Source organism: Macaca fascicularis, chromosome 8 (genome assembly GCF_037993035.2).
Source record: "Macaca fascicularis isolate 582-1 chromosome 8, T2T-MFA8v1.1".
NCBI lineage: Eukaryota > Metazoa > Chordata > Mammalia > Primates > Cercopithecidae > Macaca > Macaca fascicularis.
Window position 1 is genome coordinate 21,919,620 of NC_088382.1, and position 15,948 is coordinate 21,935,567.

At 42.5% G+C, this 15,948-nt stretch overlaps 1 protein-coding gene across 8 annotated transcripts in view; it reads right to left on the minus strand.

Annotated features, from left to right (window-relative positions):
• Positions 1-15,948, minus strand: part of PSD3 (pleckstrin and Sec7 domain containing 3) — a 554,389-nt gene that overhangs the window by 323,691 nt on the left and 214,750 nt on the right. For all 8 annotated transcript variants that reach the window (XM_045398994.3, XM_005562705.5, XM_015454524.4 and 5 more), the window contains 2 exons: positions 14,115-15,222; positions 10,172-10,567 (listed from right to left, as the gene is read on the minus strand). In XM_045398994.3, coding sequence (XP_045254929.2) covers positions 10,172-10,567; positions 14,115-15,222 — 1,504 coding nt within the window. The remainder of the gene's footprint in view (positions 1-10,171; positions 10,568-14,114; positions 15,223-15,948) is intronic.

Genomic DNA, 15,948 nt, shown 5'->3' on the forward strand with positions numbered 1-15,948 from the left:
ATAAAAATAAAATGCAGATTCTAATGTAGCAGGTCAGGGTGGGGCTCGGGTCTCTGCAATTCTAATAAGCTCCCAAGTGAATGCTGTTGGGTGGCAAGATGGTGAGTGAAAACATCAGAAAATCGCAGGAGTTCAGTGTGTGATTTATAAGGCTTTCCTTTCTTTTAATTTTAGATTCAGAGACCAGTAGAATACCTGCAAACAGAGCGTCAGGCACAAGCGTAAGAAACAGCATATGAGGTATGGGGATAACGAAATGGAAGCATTTATCTAACATTACACAGGATAGTTTAATATCAATCCTCATTAGCATTCATAAGACACATATTTACCTTCCTTTGCACCATGGCCACTGTCTGTCTCAAGTGCTAAAAAATGAAGGCTCTGCTAACAGCTTCAGCCAATTCAATAGACAGACATACCTTGGATATATTGCTGGTTCAATTCCAGAATGCTGCAATAAAGCAAATAGCACAATAGAGCAAGTGATACAAATTTCTGGATTTTCTGGTGCCGATAAGAGTTAGGTTTACGCTGTAGTTTCTCAGTGTGCAACAGCATTATGTCTAAAAACAACAGTGTACATACTTTCATTTATAAACAAACTTTATTACTAAAAAATGCTAATGATCATCTGAGTATTCAGCAAGTCCTAATCTTTGCTGATGGAGGGACTTGCCTCAATGTTGATGGCTGCTGACTGATCAGGGTGGTGGTTGCAGAAGGTTGGGGTGGCTGTGGCAATTTCTGAAAACAAGACAAAAATGAAGTTTGCTGCATCAATGGACTCTTCTTTTTATAAAATATTTTTCTGTAGCCCGTGAGGCTACTTGATAGTCTTTTACCCACCACAGAACTTTTTTTTTTTTTTTCAAAATTAAAGTCAATCCTCTCAAACCCTACCACTGTTTTATTAACTAAGTTTATGAAATATTCCAAATCCTTTGTAGTCATCTCAATGAGGTGCACAGCATTTTCATCAAGAGTAGACTTCATCTCAAGAAACCATTTTCTTTATTCACCCATAAGAAGCAACTCTTCATTTATTAAAGTTGTATCATGACACTGCAGCAATTCAGTCACATCTTAAGGCTCCACTTCTCGTTCACTTGCTATTTCCACCATATCTGCAGTTGCTTTATCTACTGGAAGTTTCGAACCACTCAGTCATTCATGAAGGTTGGAATCAACATCTTCCAAATTTCTATTCATGTTGCTATTCTGACCTCCTCCTCCCACAAATCACAAATGTTCTTAATGGCATCTAGAATGGTGACTCCTTTCCAGAAGGTTTTCAACTGACTTTGCCCAGATCCATCAGAGGAATCACTATCTATAGTGGCTACAGCTTTACACAATACATTCCTTCCAGAAAAGCTCAAAGTCAAAATTACTCCTTGATCCACGGCTTGCAGAATGGATATTGTGTAGGCAGGCAAGAGAACAGCATCAGTCTTCTTGTACAGCTCCATCAGAGCTCCCGGGTGACCAGGCATCTTGTCAATGAGTAGCAGTAGTATTTTGAAAGAAATCTTTTTTCCGTTTTTCCCCCCTAAGCAGTAGGTCTTAACAGTGGGCTTAAAATAGTCAGTAAACCATGCTGTCAGCAGATGTGCTGTTATCTAGCCTTTGTAGTTCCATTTCTAGAGCACAGGTACAGTAGATTTTTATTTTATTTTTTTTGAGACGAAGTTTTGCTCTTGCTGTCCAGGCTGGAGTGCAATGGCACCATCTTGGCTCACCACAACCTCCGCCTCCTGGGTTCTAGTGATTCTCCTGCCTCAGCCTCCCGAGTAGCTGGGATTACAGACACCCACCACCATGCCCAGCTAATTTTTGTATTTTTAGTAGAGAAGGGGTTTCACCATGTTGGTCAGGCTGGTCTATTGACCTTAGGTGATCTGTCCGCCTCGGCCTCCCAAAGTGCTAGGATTACAGGTGTTAGCCACCACGCCAGGCCACAGTAGATTTAAGTATAATTCTGAAGGGCCGTGGGATTTTCAGAATGGAAAATGAGCACTAACTTCAATTTAGTGTCACCAGCTGTATTAGCTCCTAACAAGGGTCAGCTTGTCTTTTCAAGCTTTAAGAAAAGGCAATGCCTCGTACTCTGTAGCTAAGAAAGTCCTAGACAGCATCTTTTTCCAATAGACGGCTATTTGGTTTACATTGAAAATGTGTTGTTTACTGTAGCTCCCTCTATCAATTATTCCAGCTAGATCTGGATAACTCGCTGCAGCTTCTACATCAGCACCTGCTGCTTCGCCTAGTACTTTTATGTTATGGAGATGGCTTCTTTCCTTAAACCTCATAAACCAATCTCTGCTGGCTTCCAGCTTTCTGGCTGCAGTTTCTTCACCTCTCAGCTTTCAGAGAACTGAAGAGAGTTAGAGCCTTGCTCTGGCTTCAGCTTAAGGAGACATTGTGACTGATTTGATCTTCTATCCAGACCATTAAAACTTTCTCTATCCAGAAATAAGGCGTTTCTCTTTCTTATTATTCATGGGTTCAATGAAGTAGCACTTTTAATTTCCTTCAAGAACTTTTCATTGCATTCACAACTTGGCTGATTGGTGCAAGAGGTCTAGCTTTCAGCGTATTTTGGCTTTCAACATGCCTTCCTTACCAAGTTTAATCCTTTCTAGAATTTTATTTAAAGCGAGAGACGTGAAACTCTTCCTTTCATTTGAACATTTAGAGGCATTGCAGGGTTATTAACTGTCCTAATCTCAATATTGTGTGTCTCAGGGAATAGGGAGGGCCGAGGAGAGGGAGAGGGGGGCGGGAACAGTTGGTTTCATGGAGCAATCAGAACACACAAAACTAACTGATAAGGTTTGCCATGTTATATGGGCATGGTTTGTGGTGCTCCAAAACGATGACAATAGTAACATCAAAGATCTCTGACCACAGGTCACCATAACAGATTTAACAGTAACGAAAAAGCCCAAAATACTGAGATAATTACTAAAATGTGACACGGAGACACAAAGTGAGCACCTGTTACCAGAAAAAATGGCACCAACAGACTTGTGTGAGACAGGGCTGCCACAAATCTGTAATTTGAATAAAAAAAAAACACAGAGTATCTTCAAAGAGCAATAAAGCTAAGTGCAATAAAATGAGGTTTGCCTGTAGCTCTGTATTTCAGTTTACAGCAAGCTTATAAAGTGAAAAACAAGATTAAAGTACTGTAAACCAGCCCCTTTGGAGTTCAGGCAAATTTGTACTCCTGTGTAAAACACCTTCAGAGAACGATTTACTCAGGAAAGTCGGTGTCTTTTTTTCCTCCCCAAACCAAGGCTCGATGGATAACATCCAGTGTTGCAAATATGGTGCTAAGAGACCTCTGCTAACATGAATATCGCTTCCTTTAAAAGTTAAATAGCGTACTGATACAGGAATAAAAATATTGCTGTATCATCTCGATCAAAGTATTAACCACCATTCCAGTTTTTATTTAGACCTATGATTCTCCTTGTAATCACTCATACCTCTAATGTCCGTTATCATTTGATGCCATTCTTTGATCAAAGCTCATCTAAGTAACAGGCGCCCCACCATGCTCTTCACACCAATAGCCACCAATATCCAGGGAATGACTTCGGTTTGTTTTAAGGTTTAAACCACAGAGTTAGAATGTCTCCAGGAATAGCTATTTCAAATCCGGGACCATTTCCTGAGGTCATCGCTAATTTATAAAAGAGGAACCAAACAGGGAGGGCACAAGACCAATAGGGCGAGGGCTGTCTGAAGGGCACGGAAAGAACAACCAAGGACCCACAGTGCACTTAGCTTCCCTCCTGGGCTCCCTGACAATCGACCCACTGTTGGAGAAGGGACAAAGCACAGAAGAGCTGCCAGGAAACTGACCTTACAGGGCACATTTTCTACAGAGATGGCATTAGAAGGACACATAAGTAAAACCTAAGTGTTCTTGTGTGAGCCCCTCACAGTCCCACCCTCAGCCCACTCCTCACCCTTGAGAGCTTTCTCATGCCCACAGCTGCAAGTGTCACGTCTACAAGGGTGACTCCAAAGTCTCTCCAGTGACCGTCAGTCCCATATTCCCACCAGCCCTACACAAGTAACCCTCTCTGTCCTCCAATTCGACCTCTTTATATCTGATCCCACTAGGTGTCCTCCTACCAACGCTGCTGCTTCCCCCAACTCCAGTGGAGGGTTTCTTGCTCCAACCAGTCACCCATGCTTGAACTCTCACAATCATTCTGACTCAGCCCCACGTGTCCTAGAGTCAACCATTCATCAAATCCTTGCATCTTTCTTTTTACCAGGCTGTTTCTTATCTATTTTCTTATTGTTCCCTAGACTCTTAAACTACTGCAAAACCCATAATAGGTTTCAACTAAATATCCACAAACTAGAACTTAGCAAAGTCTTACCACAAAACGGTAAATTGGTTGATAAGGCTATTTCCATCTTACCAACAAGCAATCAGAAGTTCCACGAATGAAAAGACCTGCCCGAGATCAAGCTGCCAAGAAAGAGGATGGCTTCGCCCTCCTGTCTTCTGTGTCAACTCTCCAGGCCTATTCCACCTACCACAGTGCGCTGCGCTGCACAAAAAGAAGGTCATTTCTCAGGAAGCCCCGTAGTAAGTGTCTGGTGCAGGGCTTCTGTCCATGGCCAAGTGGCAGGATAACTTTTCTTTGGGTTACTACTGTCGTTGGTATTCATTTGTATTTAATGAGCTCCTACTGTGTACCAGACATCGTTAGGCCACTTGACTTTCTTTTCTTCATTTTTGTTCCATCTGATTAATCTCATTTGCTCCTCCTTCCTTTACAACACAGGTATTATTAATTTCATTTTACACTTGGAAAGGGTCTCGGATTTTACGTACTTATTCATAAATACACACCTAGAAAGTGAAACAATTCAAAACCAGGAATAACTGGCTCTGAGACCTAGAAGAGCCCCTAACCCACATCACTGAGCAGGAACTCCTTTGTGGTTTAAAAAAATAAAATCAAGTCAGCATTATACTACTGTGGAAAGAAGCCAGAGAGAGAAAAATGAGAACCTCTTTTTTGACCAAACAAATTTAAAATGTAGAAGAAAAGGATTAAAGAGATTACTGAAGCAACAGCAACCAGCTCATGAAGCCGCGAGGCAGCAGAGCTTCCCACCACGAATGGCAGAAGAGAAGCCGGGAGCTCCATGGGCAGCCAGATCTCTCCAATTTCACAACATCAAAATGTTGTTCTCTGTCACCAGCTTCACTAATGTCACATTATTTTTAATTTATTCTTTTATATTTATATATTATATTAAAGTGGCTTCAAGTTTAAACTGGGATGCTGAAACAATTTTTCAAATCGCACTTCAACAAATTTCTACTTCTTCTTTCACATGAATTCTTCCTAAGTGGACAAACAATATGGATAGAGAAAAACTGAGGAAGAAAGAGAATAATTTCCAAACACTGCATTCCATTTGAGAAAGGGGAGAAAAAAATAAGAGCAAGACAAAAAAGTCCCCACAAATATTAAATTCAGAGTGAGCTGAAGACAGACTGAAGTGCTTCCCTCAGGCAGATCAGCTGCACGCAGATGTAATTCACCTGTTCCGCCGTACCGTTGGTATCCTGAGCAAGATCTGAAAGGAAAACTAGGAAGCTAAGATATAAAATAGATCTATCACACTACAAAGGTTATCTCAAAAACCAGCTTCATATATTTCAGGGAACCAAAAAAACAAGTTTCTGCCATGTCACTGTATTTGCTATTTCTTTTTCTCCTGTCCAAACCCAAGCTCAATGGAAATGGACAATATTCAGCTCTGTTGATGGTCACAGTGACAACATTTGTGCCTTAGGAACTTACTGATTGGAGTTGTGGTCATCTGCTGATAAGCCTGCGAGCGAGAAGCACCCAGACACAAAGGAACCCATTGAAACGGGTGTAACTGTAAGTCTCTAATTATCCTTTCTAATTTTGGAGCCATGTGACAGGACTTCACACAGCACCACTGACCCCTGGTCAGCCTGAGTGCCATGTAGCTGGACCACACAGGGAGGGGATGCTTCTCTTTGCTTCTTCATTAAAATACTGTGTTCCATGCGTAGGGTGAGCTGTTTCTGGCTGACATGTGGCTCACGGATCAACAGGCAGGCAGAGCACCTGGGAGAATGTATTAGGCTGGTGCAAAACTAATTGCAGTTTGCCATTGAAAGTAATGACAAAAACCTTAATTATGTTTGTGGCAACCTCATAGTCCGTCCAGATTTATTCCAGGATTTTAAGAGGCTTTTTCACCTTACACAGAGTGAGCTGCTTGATGTCACAAAGGTATTTAATACTTTTAAAGACAAATAGGCACTCAAAAAAAAAAAAAATTGTCTTTCCCAGCTGGATACTAGAATATTATAGATTTGGAATATTTTCTTCTTTGACTTGAGTAGGGAGAGTAACAGGGATGAACAATGTCCCTCTGGCCACCAAAGGACGGCTGAGCCCAAGCCTGGAAGGCATTTCTGAGGGAAAGAACTAAGTGCTATAACACCCCAGTCAGCTTTCCCCACCTCTCTCACCTTTCTTTAAACGAGCAGTTCAGCCGAGAACAATGTCATCCTGTGTTCAGAAAAAAATCACTGTCCAATACTGCCACTGAAATAATCTTTCATGACAAAGTAAAGACAGATGTTGAAACAGAAAAGGATTTAAAAGGAAATCAAGGCAATACCAAAGCAAATACATTTTTGTTTTGCTGAAGATACCTGGTCTTGTTCTAGATCTACCATGAAATCATTATCACTTGGTCCAGTTCAGCACAGTCCAGGAAGAGCACGGGCTCTGGAGGCTGACTGCCTGTGTTCGAGGGCTGAGCATGCCACTCACCATCTGTGTGACCTTGAGCAACTTACTCAGCCTCTCTGCACCTCGGTTTCCTTATTTGGAAAATTAGAACACTAATAGTTCCTTTCTTCCTCCTAGCTCATGATGAGAACCAAACATCATGTGTTTACTAAATAAATAAAACCTATGGGCTACATATGACACACAATTATATTCAGAGACTAGCTAAAGCAGTATTTTTTACAAGCTAACGACTAACACTTTATACATTAAAATCAATACTTAATCTCCTTGGTTCACATCTCCCAAATATCAAGAAGGCGTGATCAGGGGAGAATTCATTAGTCTTATTCCTTGTCTTTTGTGCCTTCCTCAGAGCTCACTTTATCCCATGTGCTCAGTCCCCCACCTCTAGCAAGGAAGCAGGAAAGGCAGGTGAACACAGATGGAATGGAGGCATGGGCACTGCTTTTACTTATCACTCTTCTTTTGTAAACATATTAATACAATTGAAATTTTTTTTTTCCTTTAATTGTAACAGTTGGGCCCCCAGTGCTTGGCTGAAGGACAGGCTTAATACCTCAATGTCCACTTCCTTACCTCCGCAGAGGGATATTTCAACATAGATGAAATTTTAAAAGGCCAGCTCACTGATTGCTTTAAAAATATGTGGAAATATGTTTACTATTGACCTGGTAAATTTTCCCTCAAATTGAACGCATACACTGCCACCACCACCACCCAAAGCAGCTCTACGTTGAGAACTTAGTTTCTTGAAAACAGATCATCTCAGACTTCCAGCTTTATCGACACATGGCATGAGAGAAATCAGATCAAAAGAAGAAGAAGAATATGAGAGAACCAACACCTAGCACAGTGAATGAATCTGGCCTAGGAGTCAGGTGACTTGAATTCTAGTACAGTATCTGTCACAAGACAGCCACGTGGCTTTGGGTAATATATCCCACCAAACTGGAATACAGATTCTATATTATTTAAAAAACTTTTTTAAAAAAGCTATCTGAGGCCCATTCAAGTAGTAAAATGTCCTAATTCTCTAACCCAGAATACTAACACAATTCTTTTGTGGTTGCAGCTTCTCCAAATCACCAAGGAAGGCAGAAGGGGTAAAGAAAAATATGAGTTTTCTAGTTTCCTTAAAATTTCTTAGGATCATTAAACCTGCCTTGAATAGAGGCATACATCAGAAAATAAAGCTTCCTCCACCTATAACCACGTATTATCATATGCCAACCTCAAATAACACAAAATGGGGGGTCCCACCAAGCTTGTCTGTCCAAGCCACTGGCAGTGCTCAGCGCACGGTAGGATGACCACCGTCAGGAATTGTACAGGAGGAGTGCCCGGGCTCGGGCAGAAGTGAGCTGGCACGTCACCAAGGTGCTTGTCACTCAGCACTAGAATGTGGTCCTTTACTACTAGACAAGATCTCCTGGTTTGACAATGAAGGGACACAGCTGAAACTTTATCTCAACACGGCCTGAAGGATACCACTGTTTAAATCTGAGATGCTAAAACACTATAACCTACTCCAATACTCTCTCCCAACTATTTAACTCTGTCCATCCTCGTGACTGGCACCCATGCTGGCCCAAACGATGACAACCTCCCATTCTAAGTGCACAAGCCGCACATGTAACAAACCTTTCACCCAATTCCTTCACTGATGTTCATCTCTTGGCTTCACTTACGACCACTCCCTGTAGCTTCTGCAGTGAAGCCTCTCGGCCCAAAACTCTTCAGTTCCCCAAACCATGTTTGGTCTGTAATATAAACAACTTCCACTCACCCTAGAAAACTGAGTTGGGATTTCCATGAAATTATCTGCAAACCTTTCCTGCAGCATTTTATCGCAATTTGCAGTCCTCAGAGATGACGTTGAAAGGGGAGGACTAAGGTGGCGCCCTCCGCCGAGGAGCACCGCCTTGCAGGGACACTGCTTTCAGGGATGCTTCCTCTCCAGGACTCTTCCACTGACAGACATTCTGATCTCAGAGATGCAGCAAGTCTAGATGTGGACTAACCAGGCAACCAGTTCATATGCACACATTTACCCAGGCTCTGCTTTGTACCATGTCCTGTGTGAGGTGCTTTAGTCTCTATTAACCCTTTAAAGCTCACGGCCTCACAACACGCTGGATCGTTAACCCCATTTCGTAAATAAATAAATCAACTTTCAGAGAAAATAAGTGGCTTGCTCAAGTAATTCAGACCAAAATCTTGTTTTGACACCTTGTTCTTTTTATTCTCACTGTAACCCAATAAGACAACCGATATCCCCCAATCCATTTTCACAAGGAAATGCATTGCTACAGTGTCACAAGGTGCCAATCCTGAATTTGCTCATCCAATGAACTATTAACCTTCAAATTGGTTATAGAAAATGCTCAGCACAGGACAGACTGCCCAAAAAGAGAGGTGCATTGAAAACCTGTATTACTAGCTTTTTTTTTTTTTTTAAAACAAAAAGCACTGGTATTATTTCATATAGCTTTCAACAGTTTTAAAATAGTTGATCACCATTTAACACCACCCCCCACCAGCTCCATACAAACACACACACACACACACACACACACAATATATCAAAACAAAATTCATAAAATTGTCACAGGTAGATAACCTGAGGATGACGAGCATGAAGAAATGAAATGCTGGGTAATCCATAAATAGATGTGGAATCCCCAGATGACAGGCAAGGTGCATACAACGTACAAAATGTGTCATTTTATCTCCCAGATAGACTAAAATCCTAAAGTAGAGAGAGAAAATAAATACACAGCCTAGACCAAGATATCAGCTCTCTCAAGCATCTGTCTAATTGGATCCTTCCTTCAACATGTCTGGAACAGGAGGACAGAATAGGACCTCTCAGAGCAAAGGACTGGAAGAGACTTTGCTGACTGCATAGTCCACCGCTTTAGTTTCCTATGAAGGAATCTCTGAGCTAATCAAATAACCTTCTTGAAGTCATCAACCACCCTCAGTGCCAAACTAAAGCTACGATCTCTCAGTGTTCTTTTCACAGCACCACGTCGCTGCCATTGTCGGAGCTGATATCTCACTCATCATCCCCAAATATTTGTTTGGTATCCAATTTATAGTCATCCAGGAAATACCACAGACTAAAATGATCACAGTTTGCCAATTTGACAAACCACTAAGGTGTGTCCTTCCTGCCCTAAAACTCAAATTACTTTTCACTCACATCATTGGCTTATATCCACAGAAATTGGCCAAATGATTTAAAAATATATTCCACACTCAGATTTCCCAAAGAAGAAACCCTACAAAAACCACCAGTATGAAATGTATGAGAATGGGACGAGTACCTTCCCCAGAAAGCAATCTCCGGGGTGCCCTTCGTGTAGATGGAGTCGTTGGCATCATTCAGCCCATTGGTGACCCCACTAGAATAGCCCATCACGATTCCACCATCTGCTGACACACTCAGGATATCCTGATGTCCTCCCCCTGATGTCCTCTCCAAGAACTGACCACCTTCTTTAATGCGCTGTTGTATCATTGGAGTGAGGGGCATTTCAAAGCTAAAATAGCTATCAGGCTCTGAGTATAATGTCTCCAGGGACTCCGCACTGTAGTATAAAGAAGTGTTGTCCAAAATGGTTTCAAACTGGGAGCTGTACACATCAGTGGAGTCCTCTGTATATCCAGGCCCGAGGATGTCTTCATCTTCCCCCTTAACGTGCTCCTCTTGTTCAGTGATCCTGGAAAGTAAATAAGAGTGAGGAATTCCAAGATTAGGTTAATGTCTTTATTTTTCCCCCTTCAATCATATAAAAAGGACAACATTCTGAAGATCTAACTCTTCTATTCATTGACTTATATCTTAACATATTTGGGAAGGAAGCTATGAAACATAATCAGGTTGAAAAAGTCTCACCATATATGTGGCTAGGACACTATAAATAATTTAATAAAGTTTCAAACTAGCTTCCTAATGTGTGAATACATCTGGTCCAATGAATATGTGAATAAAATATTCAATTCTCATTTTAGCCAACTATACCGTGCACATTCAGATTATTTGCAACTACCAGCATTCCTAATTATAACAGAATCAGATATCATGTAAACTTGATACGGCAAAATTTCGGTAAAAATACACCAAACTTTCATCAGTTGATTAATACTTTCTGATTTAAATAAGGCCAAATGCTCTCAAGCAGATGACTACATCAGAAGCCAAGAGCTGCCCCCTGCTGACAACACAGCAGCACTGCAGAGAGATTTCAGGTCCAAAATTAGATAGCCAACGAACAGCCTAACAAAAGCCAACAGAAGCCAAGGCTAACCAAAGCCTTGAGATATTAGAAACAGCTCAAAAGTCAATATACAGGGTGGGGCATTCACTTCGGCACACAAATGTGAACAATTAATATGCAGCATGTTCTTCAAATATTAAAAATGAACATTAGGATAACTAAGTAAAAAAAACTTGGGAGATAGATAACTAGGAAGAGCAAGAGGTCAAGAGTTAGAAGAACCGGAAGCTGAACTTTGGCTATCTCAATTACCAGCTATATCACTTGAAGCAACTTTACTTAACCTCTCTGAGCCTCAGATTCCTACAAACAGGAATAAAATAGAAATAGGAATTATCTATTAAGCATCTCATAAGTCATCCACATTCCCAGGTATTACTGGAATCCACATTCAACATTGCAACTGGTTTGTTGTTTTTAAATACTGAAGGTCAGCCATGGACTAAATGCTATGTTCTTAATGGCTTCCCACTGCACTTGGCATAAACTGGACCGTTCCTAAGATGATGCTCCTCTCCACCTCTCCACACTCACTGCACCCCATTCTCCCCTGCTCTTTTTTTTGAGATGCAGTCTAACTCTGTCACCCAGGCTGGGGTGTGTTGGTGCAATCTCAGCTCACTGCAGCTTCCGCCTCCCAGGTTCAAGTGACTCTCCTGCCTCAGCCTCTCAAGTAGCTGGGATTACAGGCACGTAACACAACGCCTGGCTGATTTTTGTATTTTTAGCAGAGACGGGGGTTTCACCATGTTGGCCAGGCTGGTCTCGAACTCCCGACCTCAGGTGATCCACCCGCCTCGGCCTCCGAAAGTGCTGGGATTACAGGTGTGAGCCCCCATGCCCAGCCTCCCCTGCTCTTCAGGCATCAGCCACACAGGTTGAGTTTCAAATCTTCAAGCCTGGCACAGGCCTTGGCTTCACACATCTGCAGGAAGCACACACTAGTCAGGGAGCTCGGCAGCCTCCTGTGCACATGCTGTTCCCTCTGCCTGGAATATTCTTCCTACCCCTTCTCTGCCTGGCAAACTCATTCCTTCCTCATGTCTCAGTTTAATTTCCATTTCCATAGAAAAGCTTTGTCCAAGCCATCAACTGAACTGGCCTCTCCCCTCCATCCAAATTATTCTTTCTCGTAGGTCTCTGTTCTTTTCCTTCACAGAACCTAGCACACTTTGTGATCCTATACCTATTAGCATGTTTATGTGATCAATGTTTATCTTCAGCGATAAATTCCATGAGGACAGTAACCGTGAGCCGCATCTATTTTGAACATTCTTTTATGCCCAGCATCTTGCAGTGTCAGGACATAGGAGACAACCGAAAAATATTTGTGGGAAGAAAAGAGGAATGAATTATTAATCTGAACAACAGTAAAAGTATATATTCCAGTGGGAATATAAACACTGGGCCACATGCCACATATCAAGGCCGCTTTGGAGGGAAGTCTGGAGAGCTGATGGGTTGGGGAGGGGAGTGGGAAGGATCCTGCCAGCGATCCCAAAGAAGCAACACTCTCAATGGGTTTGTTAACTGCAGAGGAAAAGGCATTTCCTTACACCGAACAAGAAAACAAGAAACAACCCTCCGCTTTGACACAGATGCTCTCCTGTATAAACTATAAAACATGGTGTCATGACGACTGACAGAAGAAAAGATGGCACCAATTAGAGGTACAGTACACAACAAATGACTACGATCGAAGGGAGTGGAGAAAGATGGGTCATGTCTGCCATTTATCCAGAGTCTAAGCTAGTGTAGATGTCAGAAATGCAGAGAAAGACCAGGAAATACCACATGACGCCAAGTTTCACTCATAAAGGCCATAAATCTCATAAGTGGGAGTTAAACAATGAGAACATACGGGCACAGGGAGGAGAGTATCACCCACCGGGCCCTGTCAGGGGGTTGGGGGGCAAGAGGAGGGATAGCATTAGGAGAAATACCTAATGTAGATGACGGGTTGATGGGTGCAGCAAACCACCATGGCACATGTATACCTATGTAACAAACCTGCACGTTCTGCACATGTAGCCCGGAACTTAAAGCATAATTTAAAAAATAATAATAAAAGCCATAAATCAAAATATATGCTACTTGTGAGAAGAAGAAATTCCCATGTGAATACCAAGGATAAACTGAATTATAAAATCCACTTCTGAACCCCTGAGATGTCATTTCTAAACACAGGAAGCGGCCGACACAGTGGCTCACGCCTGTAATCCCACCATTTAGGGAGGCCAAGGTGGGAGGATCATTTCATGCCAGGAGTTTGAAACAGCCTGGGCAACACAGTGGGACCCCATCTCTACAAAGAAGACAACAGTTGGCCAGGCGTGGAGGTGCACATCTGTACTCCCAGCTACTCAGAGGGCTGAGATGGGAGGATCTCTTGAGCCTGGAAGGTCAAGGCTGCAGTGAGCCATAATCACACCACTGTACTCCAGCCGACAGAACGAGACCCTGTCTCTGTATAAATAAACAAACAAACAAACAAAGGAAATTGAGTGGACCCAGAACCTCTGTGTACATACATGTATGTAGGCTGGACTGAAGGCATTGGTGTTATACCCAGAAGAAATGCCAAGGTTGGAAGTACCAGCTACATAGGGTGTGTCAAAAGAGTCCAAACCTTTTCATATTACTAAAGATTACGGTGGGGTATGTTAGTTACCTTGATGTTGGAAAACTTGAAATCTGTCAAATGTTAAGAAAATGTCAGAAAAGAATTCACAGTGTAGTGTTCACAGTCTGTTCAGAACTCTGTTTCCCTGGTCCAGGCCTAATGGATGACTTTATAACGAGATCACTTTAATACCTGAGAAGCTTAGGAGGAATCTTAGCTTAGAAGGACCTAGCTTATAGTAGCTCCTCTTATATTCTATGATAACAAGGACCCAACGTTTTGTGATTGAGTTCTCCTATCAGGCACAGGATAACGGTTTTCTACGGTAAGTACCAGGCAGCTCAGACAGCCGCTCTGGGAGCTCACCTTTCCTTGTCTCTCTCTGGCTCAGGTGTCTTCTCAAGACGCTGTTTGTTTTCCTTTAGGAAGACTTCATCCTCTCCACTCTCATCAAGACGCACAGGGGAGAATGTCCTCGAGCTAGTGCCAGGCCTCTCTGAAGGAGCCTTCCAGGACTCATCCCAAACATGGTCAGTTAAACGACTTGAATGACACAAACCAGCTGATGAGATGAGACGGCACGGCACTTTGGAAAACTCTTTGCTTTCAGGAGAGGCTGTTCTTCGCAGTGATGTCTCAGAATCTACAGGATGCTGGGTCTCTCTCTTATCTCCTCCTGTCCACAGTATCTCCACTCCTTGAAATTCCACATGTTTGACCCGGCCTGGGCGTCCCATGGAGCTGCTTTGATCACATCCCCCTGGGTGCTCTCTCCCAAGAGCAGACCTCTGCTCTTTTAAGAAACCAACACTGCCTGCCGAGTGGCAGGTCACCGCTGAGCTCCCGAGGGAGGCCACAGGACAAGATGGCTCCTGCACACAGAGCGCCCCCTTCCTCCCATTATTCATTATCTGGGAAAGCTCTGCCTGAGTGTCTCCAGTTAACAGCGCGGTCAGATCCTTCTGGATGCTCAAATAAAAACTTTCCTCCGTCGTTACTTCAGCTGAAAGAGGTATTTCTGGTGCTTTTTTTTGGCCAGCAGGGAGCAGTTTGTTGACTCTCTGTGTTTTATGACTGGCAGTGTCCAGCTCTTTTTCCACCTGCTGAACTGAAAAACTAGAAACAGCATCTTGGTCCAGTACCTTTGTAGCCTGTAATGTTCCGGAAATGATTCTGGCTTCTGTGGCTTTCAGAGCTGAAATCAAAGAGTCAATGGGCTGTAAACTTTGTTCCTTGAGGTGACTTTGAGAGGGGGCCTCTCTGACATCTTTTGGTCCTTCTGTAACACTGTCGAGCCCAGAGTGGCAGCCAGTAAGAGGCTGGACACCATGCTGCTCTTGCGGGTGGCATGGCAGAGTCTCACCATCAAACTCCAGAGAAGCCCTTAGGCCATCTCCACCTTCCTCCATGGTTCCATATTCTGGAAATTCATTTGTGACATTTGGTGGGAGTAAAGTGCTTCCTCCATGATCACCTGTGAAAAGAACACAATGGACGCATGATTTGTTGTAGAAAGACAGGGCCCAGGAGGTAACGATGCATATTCACACAGATTAGGCACTCAGTAATACTTATTCACTTGATTGCTGCATTATATCTGTCCTCTCACCACCCTGTAACACATACTTCTCATGACACTGCAGTGACCCATTCTACTCAGCCTACATGAGTATAACCACAAAGCTTTCAGTATAGAGGGCAGTCTAATGACACCTGCCCTATTTAACTTTGCTTCTGGTGTCCCATACGTGAGGATTCAGTAACTCAGTTGCTTCATTTGCAAAAAGGGATTACAATAAGGATATGTACCACCTTCCAAATACCACTTATAAATCAGCAACTAAAATATTTACATTGGACAGAGCACTAAAGAGCCCTATGACCCAGCCAGCAATATCTGTGCAGTGCAGTCTCTGAGACAGCCCCTGCAAAACACTTAGCATCTATTTACACTCAGTCAGTATTTTTTTCTGCCAGAAGTCTGCCCTTCATTGTTGGGTTTCTGTGGAGGGAAAAAATGCTTTCAAAACATCCCTGAAAAATAAGAATGAAGCCAACATGGAACGAGAAACTTACTGCGCTGATCAAGATTTCCAGGATCCCAACTACAGAAAATGCATTGTTCTCATTTCATTTATTTTCTCAATTGACAATAGTTTGTTTATATATATACACATGTATGTTTATATATATAAACTTT